This window comes from Heloderma suspectum, chromosome 1 (genome assembly GCF_057233095.1).
Source record: "Heloderma suspectum isolate Gila_16-S chromosome 1, 16-S_ref, whole genome shotgun sequence".
Taxonomy (NCBI): domain Eukaryota; kingdom Metazoa; phylum Chordata; class Lepidosauria; order Squamata; family Helodermatidae; genus Heloderma; species Heloderma suspectum.
Genome location: NC_139458.1, coordinates 437,728,458 through 437,744,883, shown reverse-complemented (window position 1 = coordinate 437,744,883; position 16,426 = coordinate 437,728,458). Strand labels below are relative to the sequence as shown.

At 47.2% G+C, this 16,426-nt stretch overlaps 1 protein-coding gene across 1 annotated transcript; it reads right to left on the bottom strand.

Moving 5' to 3' along the window:
- Positions 1-226: 226 nt before the first annotated feature.
- On the bottom strand, positions 227-12,839 carry STMN4 (stathmin 4). The gene is made up of 5 exons (XM_084833218.1): positions 12,745-12,839; positions 9,644-9,739; positions 8,288-8,493; positions 1,573-1,764; positions 227-1,002 (listed from the first exon to the last, which is right to left on the bottom strand). Exons 1-5 carry the CDS (start codon positions 12,755-12,757, stop codon positions 943-945), a joined length of 567 nt encoding a protein of 188 aa, XP_084689344.1. The 5' UTR covers positions 12,758-12,839; the 3' UTR covers positions 227-942.
- Between the last annotated feature and the right edge of the window lie 3,587 nt (positions 12,840-16,426).

Here is a 16,426-nt window from a genome sequence, read left to right as displayed (position 1 = left end):
ACATAGCTTCTCTCTGAGGGGTGACTCATCCAAACCCAGATGGCTAGGTTTTTATTAGGTTCACAAAGAGTTCTACATTAAGTTGTCCACCTCAGGCGTTCCTAATTTGACCCGTAACCTCATGAGAAAGTCTTGGATCCATATAGCATTACAGGGCTTACCGTATTGGCTCTGATTTCAAGAGACAGGAAGGTGAGGGTGAATTATGTTCATACTTGACAATGGTGAGTCTCTGGCAAAAGTTATTTATTATTATTTTTAAAACAGAGGTCTGTGGGTTGAAAACCGCCACCACAGCCACCTTGTTAAGCAACAGCAGATTTGTAATACCTTGGAGTTAAGAGACGAGATGAAGAGTTACGAAGGAAACACAAAAATGAGGATTTCTTTTTTTTTTTCCACACTGGTGACCAACATTAATGGCAAAACACACAAGACAACACTTACCCCAGAGGTGACTTTTACTTCCTCTGCTTGCTCCTGGCCCATCACCACATTTAGTTTATGTATCTTTCCTCTTTGCCCCCATCCCACCCCCAACCCTTCCATGACACCTTCCCCGCATAACCTGCCATTCCTATCACCCCTCAGTTAGCTGAGTTCCATACTGAACATGACCAGCGTGGAAAAATATCAGAACCTGGGCCAGAACGTCCCATCATTTGGGGTGTGCCTAGTCATCCACCCCCACCCCCTTCCCTCCCCCAAATGTGCACACTCCTTCCTCCCAGCTTTCTCTTCCCCTTATGTCCCCCTCCCTCCCTGAAACACACGCGATGGCTTCACCAGTCAATTCTTTACATTCACAAACAACGAAAGCAGAGGACAATCCCAATTCGTCAGTCAACACTTTCCTCTGAGGCAGCTGTCACCAGGACTGCCGCCTGCCACCATCTTTCCTTGGAGCTGTCAGTCCGAACTGTTATGTGCCGTGGGGCCTCTTTACCTCGAGGCCTCTTCCTTTAGCTCCTTGTTCTTCCGGACCTCCTCAGCATGTTTATCCTGTGAAGGAAGATACCACAAGATGTGGTGATGGTCACTTGTTTAGATGGCTTCAAAAGGGGGTGAGATAGATTCAAGGACAATAGTATTATCAATGGCTATTAGTCATGATGGCTGTATACTAGCCCCAGGGTCAGAGGGAGCATGCCACTTGTCAGGAAGCAATGGCAAGAGAGGGCTATCGCCCAACACCTGTCCTGCTTGGGGGCTTCCCATCTGGGGCATCTGGTTGGCCACTGAGGGAAGCCAGATGCTGGACTAGATGGGCCTTCAGCCTGATCCAGCCTTGGGGCTCTTCTTATGTCCTTATGAGGAGGCACCCCATAAGCTTTAATGGCATCTCCACTCTACAAATTAAACCCATTTCAAGCCTGCTTAACTATTATGGCTCCCACCCATGTTGCCACACAGCTGAAATCTGATCTTGGCTGTGCCTTACAGTGCTATGAAGACACTACCACTGAAAAGGGGGTGTTCTCCTTATTCTCCTTCCATCCGCTGTTGCCTACAATACATCTCTTTGGTTTAGCTCAACCCACCTCTCCCATCTCACTTCAGTTGACCCCCCACCTTCTCCTGCAGACGTTCCAGCATAGCGGCTAAATGTGCCTCTCGGTTCTCCTTGTTGGACTCCATTTTCTGCATCAGTCTCTCCTTGGCCATCTTGATGAAATTGTTGTTCTCCTCAATGGCTTTCTGGATGACCTCCCGTTCATGCTCTCGTTTTCCGGCCAGGTGCTTCAGGAGCTCTGCTTCCTGGTACTAAACCCACAAAATGAGATGAGAAATATATAGATTGGTTATTGGCAAGGAAGGAATCCGATGCAGAATCCCAGGCCGCCCTCTTAACAGCACTGAAAAAAACCAGTCCACCAAATTCCAGCCCTGCATGCCGCCAACTTGGATTCACTAGATCCCCTCATCCAATCTATACTGCGGTGGCAATGAGATTTGATCTGTAGTGACAGTCTTTCTAAGGCTTGCTAAAGTGATCAGTTCACACTTGAAGGACTGTCTTCACCCATACCACCCTGCCCACACTCCAAGATCAACATCGAGGGCCCTGCTTGTGTGCCCATCTGCCAAAGCAATTAGCCTGGTGGGCCCGAGGGACAGAGTATTGCCCCCCTCTTTGTGGAACTCTATTCCACTTGATGTCTGCTGGACCCCACCATTATAGGCCTTCAAGCGGCTCCGAATGACTTATCTATTTACCTTGGCCTTTAACAGAGTAAGGACTTTATTAGGTGCCATTGTGTATATGGTGTTATCTGGTTTTAATTGTTAATATTGATTTCATTATTGTTTTATTATTATTTTTTATCATGGTGTGATTGTGTTTTGTGACTTTAAATTTTGTAGACTGCCTTGGGAAGCTTTTCCCTAAAAGGCAGTCTATAAATCTTTTAAATAAATACATCTATCCATGTTATCTTTGCAATGATCCCAGGTGAACAGCATAGGGGTTAACACTGGATCTGGTTACTCTGACTGAAGGGAAACTGAGCAGGGAAAGGAATTCATTCATCCTCCACATCCAGCTATTGTAGCTGTATGGTCCATTCATAACTGTCTGTCAAGGTAAGGTGGGGACAATGATGAATGAGAGAGGCCTCCTAATGGCTGATCAATAATTCACATGCTGGCAAGCCACACAAATTTCCCCATTATGGGAACTTCCACGGGTGAGCACAGGGTCTCTTCTTGCCTTGGAAATGCTTGAAATGCTGTTAGATACCCACTGCCCCTTGTAGGAGAATAAACTCCACCAATATCTGACATATAACACAGAGACACAGGAGCACAGGAAGCTGCTTTATACTGAGTTAAAGTTCAGGGAAGGCACCTGCCCCCTCAGTCTCGCCATCCTTGTGTCTATGGGCCTGAGTCTTAAAGTGGACATACAGCAGCACCAATGTAATGACAGCATAGGATAGCCTTCTAGAGGTGTTGGCTTCACTCCCAGCCACCCCAGCCACCATAGCGAATAATACTGGGAATCATAGAATAGTAGGGTTAGAAGGGGCCTATAAGGCCATTGAGGCCAACCCCTGCTCAATGCAGGAATCCAGGTCAGAGCATCCCTGACAGGTGGCTGTCCAGTCTCGTCTTGAACGCCTCCAATGTGGGAGAGCCCACCGCCTCCCTAGGTCATTGGTTCCATTGTCATATTGCATTAACAGTCAGGAAGTTTTTCCTGATGTTCAGCCGGATCTGGCTTCCTGTCACTTGAGCCCATTCTTCCGTGTCCTGCACTCTGGGATGATCAGGAAGAGATCCTGGCCTTCCCCTCTGTGACAACCTTTCAAGTACTTGAAGAGTGCTATCATATCTCCCCTCAGTCTTTCTTCTCAAGGCTAAACATGCCCAGTTCTTTCAGTCTCTCTTCATGGGGCTTTGTTTCCAGTCCCCTGATCCTCTTTGTTGCCCTCCTCTGAACCTTCTCCAGTTTGTCTGCATCCTTCTTAAAATGTGGCACCCAGAACGGGACACAGTACTCCAGATGAGGCCTACTCAGTGCGGAGTCAAGGGGAACCAGTACTTCTCAGGATTTGGAAGCTATGCTTCTATTAATGCAGCCCAAAAGAGCATTTGCCTTTTTTGCACCCACATCCCATTGTTGGCTCATATTCAGCTTGTGATCTACCACAATTCCAAGATCCTTCCCTCCTGTAGTGTTGTTGAGCCAAGTATCCCCCATCTTGTAACTGTGCATTTGGTTTCTTTTTCCTAGGTGCAGAACTCGGCATTTATCCATATTAAATTTCATTCTGTTTTTTTCAGCCCAGCACTCCAGCCTATCAAGGTCACTTTGAATTTTGTTTCTGTCTTCCAAAGTATTAGCTATCCCGCGCAATCTGGTGTCATCTGCAAATTTGATCAGCATTCCCTGCACCTCCTCCTCCCAGTCATTAATAAAAACGTTGAAGAGCACTGGGCCCAGGACTGAGCCCTGCGGTACCCCACTCGTTACCTCTCCCCAGTTTGAGAAGATCCCATTGATAAGCACTCTTTGAGTCCGATTCTGTAGCCACTGTGGATCCACCTGATAACTGTTTCATGTAGCCCACTTCGAGCTAGTTTGCTAACCAGGATGTCACGGGGCACTTTGTTGAAAGCCTTGCTGAAGTCAAGGTATAATATGTCCACAGCATTCCCACAGTCATAGGGGGTCATAGACTCTCTTTCAGGAGAAAACTGAGCCAAAGTAGGAATTGAACACGTCTGCCTTTTCTATGTCATCAGTTATCATTTTGCCATCCTTATTTAATAGTTGAACCACCATTTCTTTCCTCTGTCTTTTACTATGCATGTATCTGAAGAAAGCCTTTTTGTGGCTTTTAGCATCCCTCGCTAACCTCAGCTCATTGTCAGCTTTAGCCTTCCTGACGCCATCCCTGCAATTCTGTGCTACCTGCCTGTACTCCTCCTTGGTAGCTTGGCCTTCCTTCCACTTCCTATATGTGTCCTTTTTTGTTTTCAGGTCTTCTCTAAGCTTTTTGTGAAGCCACATTGGCTTCTTCTGTTGTCTGCCACCTTTTTTTCAAGTTGGAATTGTTTGTAATTGTGCCTTGAGAATTTCCTTTTTTAAAAACTCTCACTCATCTTGGACTCCTTTTCTCTTTAGTCGCTTGCCAGGGGTCCTTACTGATCATTGTTCTGAGTTTATTAAAATTGGCTTTCCTAAAATCCAGGGTACGCATTTGGCTACACTTGGCTTCTGCTTCCTTTAGAACCAAGAACTCAAGTATAACATGGTCACTTTCCCCCAGAGTTCCCGTAACTGCTACTTTATCCACTGAGTCATCTCTGTTGGTTAGGATCAAGTCAAGGATAGCCGATCCCCTAGTTCCTTCATCCACTTTCTGTAGGAGGAAGTTATCCGCCACACAAGTCAGGAATTTCTTGGAGGGGCCATGTTTTGCAGAATTTATCTCCCAATAAATATCCCTATAAATAGGGGAAATTGAAGTCCTCTATTACTACTACATCTTACTTCCTTGAAACATTGGCCATTTGCTTTTCAAAAGTATCATCCTCATCTTCTCCTTGATTGGGTGGCCAGTAGTAAGACTCCAACTACCAGGTTCCTTTTATTCTTTGCTCCATTTATTTTAACCCAGTTGCTCTCGATGGGGCTACCAAGCTCATCCTCCTATATTTCTGTGCAGAGATAATGTATTTTTCACATATAGTGCAACTCCACCTCCCTTTCTGTTCTGTCTGTTCTTTTTGAACAAGTTATATCCCTCAATTGCTGTATTCCAGTCATGAGAGTCATCCCACCAAGTCTCAGTTACACCTATCAAGTCATAATTTCCCTCCTGTATTAAGAGTTCAAGTTCATTCTGTTTATTTCCCATACTCTGGGCATTAGTATATAGACATCAAAGACGATGCGCTTCATGGTCTGGCTTTCTTCCTACATGTTTGTGAAGACTATTATTGGGTGCTATTAGAGATGTTCACTCCGTTGTGGTGCACGAGCCTTCATCCATTGTTACCCCCAAGTTTACGTCTCCCTTCCCCATAGGATTCAGTTTAAAGCCCTCCTGTTAAAAGTTCTTCATGCTGATAAAAGTTCTTCAAAACTAACTGGGCCCCAAAGTTCCTGAGTTTCCTTCCCAAGGCTTCAAAGTCTGATGTGATGTCTTCATAGCTCCGCTTGGCGGTATCATTTGTTCCCACATGGATGAGAAGAAAGGAATACCTGTCAGTGGGCTTTATGAGTGCAGGCAACCCTTCAGACACATCTCTAATCCGTCCTCCTGGGAGACTGCATACCTGGCGAGTCCATGGGTCTTCGTGACATACTTGGGTTTCAATCCATGGGCATGTTTAGCCTTGAGAAGAGAAGTCTCAGGGGAGATATGATAGCGTTCTTCAAGTACTTGAAAGGTTGTCACAGAGAGGAAGGCCAGGATCTCTTCTCAATCATCCCAGAGTGCAAGACACGGAAGAATGGGCTCAAGTGACAGGAAGCCAGATTCCGGCTGAACATCAGGAAAAACTTCCTGACTGTTAATGCAATACGACAATGGAACCAATGACCTAGGGAGGTGGTGGGCTCTCCCACACTGGAGGCATTCAAGACAAGGCTGGACAGTCATCTGTCAGGGATGCTCTGACCTGGATTCCTGCATTGAGCAGGGGATTGGACTCAATGGCCTTGTAGGCCCCTTCCAACCCTACATTTCTGTGATTCTATGATTCTAATCCCATGCAGCAAGGAGTCTTCCACAACTACTACTCTTCTCTTCTTGTTGCTGTAGGCCTTGGTTTCATTGCCTCTGCTTGACATTGAGCCTCTTGATCACTCTCATGTGGGGTCCCCTGTAATGCTTCCTCTGCGGGCTGTCCTCCAGTCTCATCCTCAAGTACCTGAAACCGCTTCATAGTTCCACTGCTTCCACTGCTGCAGAGTGGCTTCCAGTTCTTCTGCTCCTAACTGTCACCCTTTTCCAAGGAGTATCCTCTACTTCATTTTTCCTCGCCTCAGCATTTTCCTCTTCTGCCTCAGCTTGCTGTTGCTCTTCTAGCATCTGTTCTTCACTTTGCTGCTGTAGTTCCACCGTTCTGTCCAAGAACTCTTCATGTTCTCTTATTCCCTGGGGGGTGATCAACTTGCACTTGTTGCACATTTAGGCCGTGTTGATCTCAGGCAAGAAAACAAACATTGCACACACCTTGCAAGTCACCACCACTGGAGAGTCTTGTCCTTCCATAGTCTCTATTCCTTTTTTGTTTCTAGCTTTCTGATTGTACTGGAATAGCCTGTGCTTTGTCGTCTATTCACTGGAGGTTAGGGATGTACGAAAGTCACTTACCTGGTCTCGCAGCTTGCTTCGCGGTGGGGGGGAGGCGCTTCGCTGCTCCCCCCGAAGTTCAGGCCGGGGGGGGAGGCTTCCCGCCTCGCCTGGCCGAAATTCAGGCCGGGGGGGAGGCTTCCCGCCTCGCCCGGCCGAAATTCAGGCCGGGGAGAAGCGCCCCGTCTCCCTGGCCGCGAACTTCAAAAGAAAAAAAAAAAACGCCCCTGTGATAGGCTACGTAACGATTAATGCAAAGTCAGCCATGATAGGCTACGTTAATCGTCACGTAGCCTATCACGGGTGACTTTGGGGAAAAAAAAAAAAAGCGCGTACGCAAATGGCGGCCCCCATAGGGAGCCGCCATTCGCGTTCCTTATTTGGTCCCTGTAGTCTACGTAAAGATTTACGTAGACTACGGCGAAAATAACGCTATTTGCGTTGCCCTTATTTTCGCCGTAGTCTACGTAAATCTTTACGTAGACTACAGGGACCAAATAAGGAACGTGAATGGCGGCTCCCTATGGGGGCCGCCATTAGCCGTACGCGCTTTTTTTTTTTTTAAGTCACCCGTGATAGGCTACGTGACGATTAACGTAGCCTATCACGGCTGACTTTGCAAATCTAGCCGTGATAGGCTACGTTAATCGTTACGTAGCCTATCACAGGGGCGTTTTTTTTTTTTTTACTTTTCTTGTAATGGCGGCGGCGGCAGCCAGTCAAAAGACCGGCTGCCGCCCCCGCCCTTGACGAAGACCTGCCAAACCGCCGCCGGGACCCGCCGCCGGGAGGGACATTCGTGAAAGGTAAGTCCCATCCCGGGGGGAGGGCAGGGGGCGGGGGGGCAGAGAATTTCTCCCCAAACAACCTTCGGAGGACCGAATGCATTGGCACTCGGCCCCCCGAAGTTTCGGGGAGAAATTCTCCCCCATCCCTACTGGAGGTTAACAACAGAGTCCCACTGGTATGGAAGTGTGTGAAAAGAAAAAAAATGGTTAGGGGCTTCCCCCTTGACCTCCCCTGCCAAACTCCTGTTTGCTCTCCTTGTTCGCTCACTCTCTGGAAGCTTGCTTGCTTGTATAGCCCCTAGACCAGCTGGAGCAGCTTCCTCTGCTCTGCTCAGCTAGGACGCAGGAAACAGACTGTAGAGTTGTAGTTCAAAACATCTGGAGGGCAGGTTGGGGAAGGCTGTCATAAGATATAGGATATTAGGCTGTTATAGGATATTAGTAGAAGGGCCATAGCTCAGTGGTGGAGCACCTGCTTTGCATGAAGAAGGTCCCAGGTTCAATCCCAATCATCTCCATGAAGGGCTGGGAAAGAACCCTGCCTGAAAGCCAGGAGAGCCACTGCTGTCAATCAGTGTTGACAACAATGGGCTAGATGGACCAATGGTCTAACTCAGCATAAGGTAGCTTCCTAGGTTTCCCTTGAAATGTCTGCCACATTTACCAACCAGGTACTGAACTGTTTCTCACCTTGCGTCTTTCCTCGGCCGCTTCTAGTTTCTTCTGGATCTCCTCCAGTGAGGGGTCACGCCGTCGGGGCAAGGAGGCATTGAATTCAGGGATTCCATCAAAGGATGGTGGTTTAAGGATAACCTCAAAGGACTGGCCCGAGGTGCGCTTGTTGAGCTCGATGACCTCCATGTCAGAAATGACGCACCAGGTCAGATCTACAGTGTCTACTGGAAGAGAGAGGGAAGGTGTAAGGTGTAATTATGCTAAGAAGCCATCAAAGTGGGGGTGGGCAGAACCTCCCAGTCCATACTGGAAATAATTCTGGGGAAACAGATTATGTTGCTGAACATTCTCCAGACACTGGTGATATAATCTGGGCCCCAGGTTGGACCCAACACTGATCAGGTTGCTACCAATGTGAGTCCTGTTCTGTGATAACTGGGTGTTGCCCAACATCATCTCTAAGAATTCTCTGCAACCCTGACGTGCTCCATCACAGACATAGAGGGGCACACCAGCAAAGAAGTAGGTATGGAAAGGGCTTCCTGACCTCAGAGTTGAAAAGCATTGTTTGTTTTAACTGTTCAGAATCAAAAACAGCCCCTCCAGTTTAGCAACTCAGCAGCCTGCTCTTCCCTCCTCCCAACTGCAAGAAAATACAGCCAAACCATAAAGAAAAAGGAAGCATGGCTTTCCTTCTTGCTCTCTGATTGCTCAAGGAAAACAGAAATGCTGTTTGGAGAGTGAGTGACCAGCGATGGCTATCTCCTTGCTGGAAGCAAGATGGGGCAACGAGTCAAGATGGCAGAGAGCTGTCAAGCCGTGCATGCCTGTAGCAGCTGTTGTTGAACGTGAATCACTACAGGCACATGGTTTATTTAGATCCTAACATGGGAACTGGGTCACATTCTGATATCAATTGAAGGCCAGGGCTGAAGGTGGATGTCTAGATGCATTAATCACTTGGCACCATCTTAGCTGCAGAGTAGCATAAGCCTAAGCGACAATGTAAAACAAACACAAAATATATTTTTGTTCAAAGTGGGTTATAAGAAACCCTTAAAATAGAACAAAAGAAAAATCAATGTGGCCTCTTGTGTCATCTGCAGGGTGTAGGTGTCTTTGCATGTTGCTGTCTAGAATACAATAACGCATAATGCATGGCATGTCAATGAAATTTATAGTGTATTTATCATATACAATATATTATGTTGAAGCTAACCCAGAGTTCTTGGGAGAGGGAGAAATTTCAAAAGTGCTGCTATCTATCATTCGTGAAAATGCTTGCTGACAGGAGCCCAGCAAAGTGGACTCAGCCAGCAGCAGCCCGGAACCCACAAACCTCTGAGACTTAATGGCTTGGTGTGCACCTACCTTCATATTTATAAGATGGTTTGTTTAAGGGGTCTGAGAGGAAGCATGAGCAGAAGAGGGACACCAGGGGGAGCTCCTTCATTTTTTCTTTGTACGCTGTAGGCAGAAAAAAGTCATTACCACAGAAAGTTAAAACTCCATCAACAAAAGATGCTTCTATCCTTACTAGGGAACAGCACCTCTCAGATTCCTCTCACACAATGCCATAGGACACCCCTCCCCAAAGGACCCTTACTCACGTGGATAGAACACACAAAGAGTCATGCCGGATCAGGGCTTGCTACTGTGGCCAACCAGTGCTCATGGAAGCACACAAGCAGGACATGAAGGCAACAGTGCTCTCCCGCTGTTGCTCCCCCACCCCCAAGCAACTGGTTTTGCTGGCATGCTGCTCCTGAAACTGGAAGTTCCATAAATCCATGTGGGGGACTCTCCCCATGCTTCCTGCCTGGTTGCTGCCACTCCATGGCTAACCCTGGTGGTGGCGGCCTCTGATCCAGGAGAGAATGAAGGAAAGACAAAGACCTTGGCCGTTAGATAGCAACCTTCATGTGGTCCCTTTCTAGGGAGTGCTTCCAAGTGCTTCCTTTGCTCCCCTCCTCATCTCATAGCAGATGGGGGATAGGAGAGTGTCCCTCAAATGTCCCTCATGGTGAGGGAAGCCTCCAGTTTGACTTGGTTTTCAGAGGCTGAGTTCTCTCAGACCTGGCTCACACAATTCCAGGGTGGTTAATAAGCCACAGTGGCTTGTTAATCACTCTGAGGGTGCTGGTCGCATCCCAGCCAGATTTACATAATTACCCTCGCCAGCACGGCTTGTGGTGACCACCAAACTCCACAAGGTTAACAAACCACCGAAAACTCATAGCCCACTTAAGGGTTGCTGGGTGGTTTGTTAGCTGCCCCACCCACCTACTCTCCCTCACCAGGTATGGACATCCCAACAAGCCAGGCCAGCGAGGGTAATTATGTAAATCCGGCCAGCATGCACAGGGAGGTTAGCTAGCCACTGTGGCTTATTAACCACCCTGCAATCATGCGAACTGGCCCTCAGTCAAACCACTGGTATGGCAGATAGACTGCAGGGTGCAGAGGACCAGATATGCTGGTCCTTGGGGATATCTGCTTATTTAAATGGGTCCCCATTTCCACAGAGCACAGTTAGCACTCACCATAGGGGGATGGTGCCCAGGAGAAAAGGTGCCATGTTCTTGGTTGTGTGCTACTAGGCAGATATCAAGAGCATGGGAGGTCATTTTCTGCACAAGCCCTCCTGGCACCCGAGTTTAGGCAATGCAGCCAGAAGCTTTCACATGCGTCCTTAGGACCGGGGTGATTTCCACATCACCTTTGCCTTCTTCTTGGCTGCGGCAGCCAGCAGCACTACCGGGGGAATTCTCTAACTTCTCTTTTTTTTCTTGCACTTGCACAGAATGACAGAATCCACTGCTCATGTGGCATTTTTAGGTAGAATTGGATCCTGTCCACATGGGCTCCCTTTGGGTTAACTTTGCTTGTTTCTCCTTTTGGAAGTTGCCTTTCCTTTCAGTACAGGATGTGACTCATGTTATGATTCTGTGTTTATGACTCCACAGCGTGGCCACATTCATAATACTGTGTATACTCCTGGTAACGCTACCTCAAAAGGGATATTGTAGAGCTTGAAGCGCTACAGAAAAGGGCAAACAAAATGATCAGGGGGTTGGAACATTTTCCCTGTGAAAGTGCGTGGGGGGTTTAGTTTAGAAAAAAAGGGAATTAAAGGGGAACATGGCAGAAGTTTATAAAGTCATTCATAGTGTGGAGAAAGGCGGCAAAGGGGTTCCCCCACCTCCACCATCATCACAGTAGAACCTGTGGCCATCATCATCCAATGAAATGGGCAGGAGATTCAGGACAGAAAAGGAAGGCTGGCTTCACATATTGCACAACTAATGTATGGGATTCCCTGCCCCAGGATGTTGTAATGGCCGCTAGCTTAGATGGCTTAAAAAGAGGATTAGACAAATTTACGGAAAAAAATAAATCTATTAACAGCTATTAGCCATGACATGTGGGATCTGCAACACAATGTTGCAGTGTGGAGTGCTCCTGTTCAGGGTTCCAGCCAGGGAGCCATGCCCTGCTTCATGATGCTACCTTCCATTCCCCAGTGGAGGCTGGTGGCTTCAATGTCAGTGGGGCAGTGAATCCACTCCGGGTTTCAGTCAGAACCAGTGAGAGCTCTAAAGGAGTTATCCAAGGTGTAAAGGAGATCTGTGAAGCACCTTGGACAGCTGCTTTAGAGTTCTGACTAAAACCCAGAGCGGATTCGCCGCCCCACTGACATCAGAGCCACCAGCCTCCAGTGCCATCCCCCCCCTCTCTCTCTCACACACACACACACACACACACACAGGCCATCAACATTTGTGCTTCACATGTCCATTAGCAGCATCCATAGCTCAGTGGCCAAGTACCTGCCTTAGATCCAAAAGTTCAGTGTAGGCTGGTGGCCCCAATGCCAGTGGGGCAGTGTATACGCTCCATGTTTCAGTCAGAACCAGTCAGAACTCTAATGGAGCTCTCCAAGATTCATTGCCCCACTGATATTGCACCTTGGATAGCCCCTTTAGAGTTCTGAGTTAAACCTGGAGCGGATTCACTGCCCCACTGACATCGGAGCCCCCAGCCGGCACTGCCATTCGCCCTCCCACACACACACAGCCCATCTGCATTTGTGCCCTCTCAGCATGCCCTTGGGAAGGCTTTTATACCCTGAAAGGCAAAGGGCCAAAATACCAAAAACACCAGCCTATTTTAGCTTAAAGCTCTTAGGAAAGCTATGTGGAACTTCTGTGTTCAGAGGCAATATGCAAACAGCAGGGGAGATCTATGGCCTTAGTGTCCTGTTTTTGGGCTTCCTGGGAGAAAGGGACTGGTTGGTTGGTGGCCAGTGTGGGAATGGAATGCTGGAGCATATGGATCTTTGGTCTGATTGAGCAAGAGCTCTTCTTATGGGCTTGTATTTATTTATTTATTTATTTATTTATTTATTGCTATACCGCCCAATAGCCGAAGCTCTCTTTTCTTAAGCAGCGACAGTGGCCGTGTTTCCGTACCTGCCAGTGTCATGACGCGTGCTAGTCTGGGCCTTCTACTGGCTGGGTGGGTGTCCAAGCAGGTGAAGAGCGTGTCCAGCAGATAAGTGCCTGCTTGAAAACTGCAGAGACAAACAAACAAACATGCAAGCGGGTGACTTTGGTTAGACTTTGTACTTGCCCTTTTCAGGGAAAGTGGGGAAATGTAGCACCACAACACTGCCGTTCATGTGCTACAGAAGGGGGGAAACCACCACTGCCCTCCCATGTAGACAGAGCGATTGCACAGGTTGTGCAGAAATTAAAATTCTGCACCCTGTGCCAAGAAAAATCTGAGTTCTGGAATCTGCACAAATGGTGTAAATTAATCAAGTTTGAATATTTTGCCCCATTTATTCATTTGTTTTTTATTATCTGAAAGTCTGAGGAGTGACAAGGAGCTCTGAATTTGTGTATTTCCTGAGCCATTAGGCATGGCCAGGTGAAATCTCCTGTCCCACCAGATGCCATTCAGCCAGCACCATCGGGATTCCACCAGACTCTATTTCCCGGTGTATATCCTCCACTCCCAGCCAGGCATCTCCTTCACGTATTGTCCCAATTGGTGTGGCAAGTGATGAGTGAAGAGGAAGGACTTGGCCAGTGCCCCTGCAAGCATGCCAAGTGCCCACCCAGCTTCACTTGTCCTTCACCTTCCCAAGGAGTTGTAATAAATACAGGATAATGCTGTAGATTTGACCCTCTCATTCTGGTCTTGTTTGCAAATGCTCCAACTCAGAGCAAGACTTAACTCACCACATTTTGCTTCAATTCACTTTTCCAACTGGAGTAAGTTATAATATGGGTCTATGTTGGATCATGACTAGTTTAAAAAAAAGGTGTCCCCAACCAGTCGTGTCCGACTCTAGGTTGCAGTGCTCATCCCCGTTTCTAAGCCGAAGAGCCAGCGCTGTCCGAAGACGCTTCCGTGGTCATGTGGCCGGCATGACTGAACACCGAGGTGCACGGAACGCTGTTACCTTTCCCGCCGAGGCGGTACCTATTTATCTACTTGCAATTTCTTGCTTTCGAACTGCTAGGTTGGCAGGAGCTGGGACTGAAGACGGGAGCTCACTCCGTCACGTGGCACTCGGGTCTCGAACTGCTGTCCTGCTGACCTTCCAGTCTGCAGTTCAGCGTCTTAACCACTAAGCCACCGCGGCCCTCAATACATGACTAGTTTACCCAGTTGATAATCTTGGGGTTTGTAGGTGCAGGAGGATGTAACGTATTTTGTTTTCATTTTTATTGCGGCTTTGTAATTTATTTTCATCGTTGTTTTAATGAATTTTCTACACAGACCTATGATTGGGTTGTGGAGGGTGGTATATATTTTAAATAAATAACAATAAATATTGGCAAGTCCTGATGTCATTTAAAATGTGTAAGGGCCAAATTAGAAGCTGCACAACAATCTGTTTCTGTTTTTCCAGTTGTTTGTTGACCTATCTGAAAAGTCACCATGGAAGACTTTTATCAGGAGCGAAACAACAGAAGGGGAGAGGCCCTTAAACCCTTTCCTGCCATTTGTACACTAACAATTTGTATACTGACAATTTTTACACTAAGTGTACACTAGTTACACCAGGTGCTGGGGAACATGGGCAAGTGGGTGCTGTTGCACTCATGTCCTGCTTGTGGGTTTCCTGTTGGCCACTGTGTGAACAGAATGCTGGGCTTGATGGATCCTCGGTCTGATCCAGCAGGGCTCTTATGTTCTTAATTGCCTCCCCAGCTGCTTGCCTCCCCCACGGGAAAAGGTACAGGGCAAGACACTTTGGCATAATGTGCACTTGGCATATGTTCAGAGGCACTGTTCACCATGAATTCTCAAGCTCCAAGACTGAGTCCTGGCAATCAGAAAGGTCAATGGTGCAGAACGGTGTCTCATCATGCTAAAGTCAACCCAGTCAATAGTGCTGTTTCAGCCATGTAGAAATATGGTCAGGCAAATCATTCTGTAGCCAATCCAGGTAACTCAGCTCCAATAAATGGCTAAGAGGAGTTGCGACTGGTACTCTAGCCAATGCTGGCTCAGGGCCACCTGGGTTTGAATCAGCACTTAGAACAGATTGGAACCATGTCTGGGATGGCCCCAGTGTGTTAACACAGCCCTCAGACCCAGGGAGGGAAAACAAGGCCCAAACAATAGGAACTATTCAGCTGCTGGGACAGCAGCTGCTCAGCTGAGAAGGGGTTGAATTCATTGTATTTTAAGAAATCTGTGGGATTTGGAGCCATTGGTCTGCCATCTCGCTTAGAAAGGGAATGGGAGACAAGCAGAGCAAAATGTCCAATGAAAATGTAATGGCGGGGAGGGAAGTGCAGCAAGGACAATCAGGGAGTCTTTTTTTTAAATGAAGAACTCAAATCCCCAGTTGTACAGAGTAGCTTAGTTCTGCATAGATCTGGCATGCAGGAAATGGGAATGCTTGATTTATATTGGTATTCAGGATACTTCCACTGAAGCTGGAGTTTCCACATAGCCCTCCTGATTAATATAATAGTACTTGTAGTGTGTAGTTGATAGGTTTACCATGCATGTTCAGAATCAACAACCCTGTCTGGAATTTGGATGTTCTATGAACCTATGGCCATATTTTGTTCTATGATGGAACAGAAAATAGAAATATCTAGACTCCAGGGTAAATTTTGAGAATCTTTCTGGTTTTGAGGCAACATAAATTTTTGGCATACCCTAAACATGCATCTTGGAAGAGAAAGATTATATAGACAGAGATATAAACACCCAACCCACTACTCACCATGCACTCTTTCTTCCCCCTGACTATTGGTGTAAGATATTTTAGCAGGGCAGGAATTGGGCTAGATGGGTGTTGGGGACACCTGCACCAGGCATAATGGAAGGGCTGGAGCATTTGAGTGAGTGGTGTTTGACCTCCAAACCTACACTTTAGCAAGACCAAATCCATAGGTAGCTGCATGTGCTGTGGCAACAGGCTCTAGAAAGAATCAGGCCTCTGTGTATGCATTACCTCCCCATCTGACACAACTTCTGTCAAACTTCAGGGATCTTCCCCCTCATTGATTACATAAGCCCCAGCAGGTTGCAGCTGCAGAGAAACTTTTCAGCTGACTGTGTGTGTGTGTGTGTTGGGGGGGGGTCTCAATCCATTTTCACAAGTGACTCTTAGATCAAGTTTTGCATTACAAGGCAAATGAAAGACCTATACATCAACTGTAACATTAGTTTTTCCCTTGGTTTTTGCCCACTTCCTGACCTGCATCAGCAGCATGCATGAGTAGTACATCCCAGTCTGAACATTCTTAGCATCACTTGTGAAAAGTGACTTGACCTTATTGCCAGCTCTGCATGTATGCATTTCACACAACACACAATGCAAAATGTGTACAGTAAAAACAGTTTTATTGTTGTTTGCCACCTTGGGAGGGCTCCTGCCCTGAAAGGTGGCCAAGAAATATTTTAAAGAAATAAATATATGCATTTCGCACAACACAAGCACAGAAAAGTCACTGAATTTGGTGTTGGCCACAGAACTCAAGTGTCCTGAGGATGGGATTATACATTATCTATCTTGCTGAATGTATGTTCACAAACTCATGTTTGCTGAGATAATGGGGGCACTTCCAGGGAAGGGAGGGGTGCTTGCCCCTGCCCTAACATCTCAGGCATTGGTGTGGA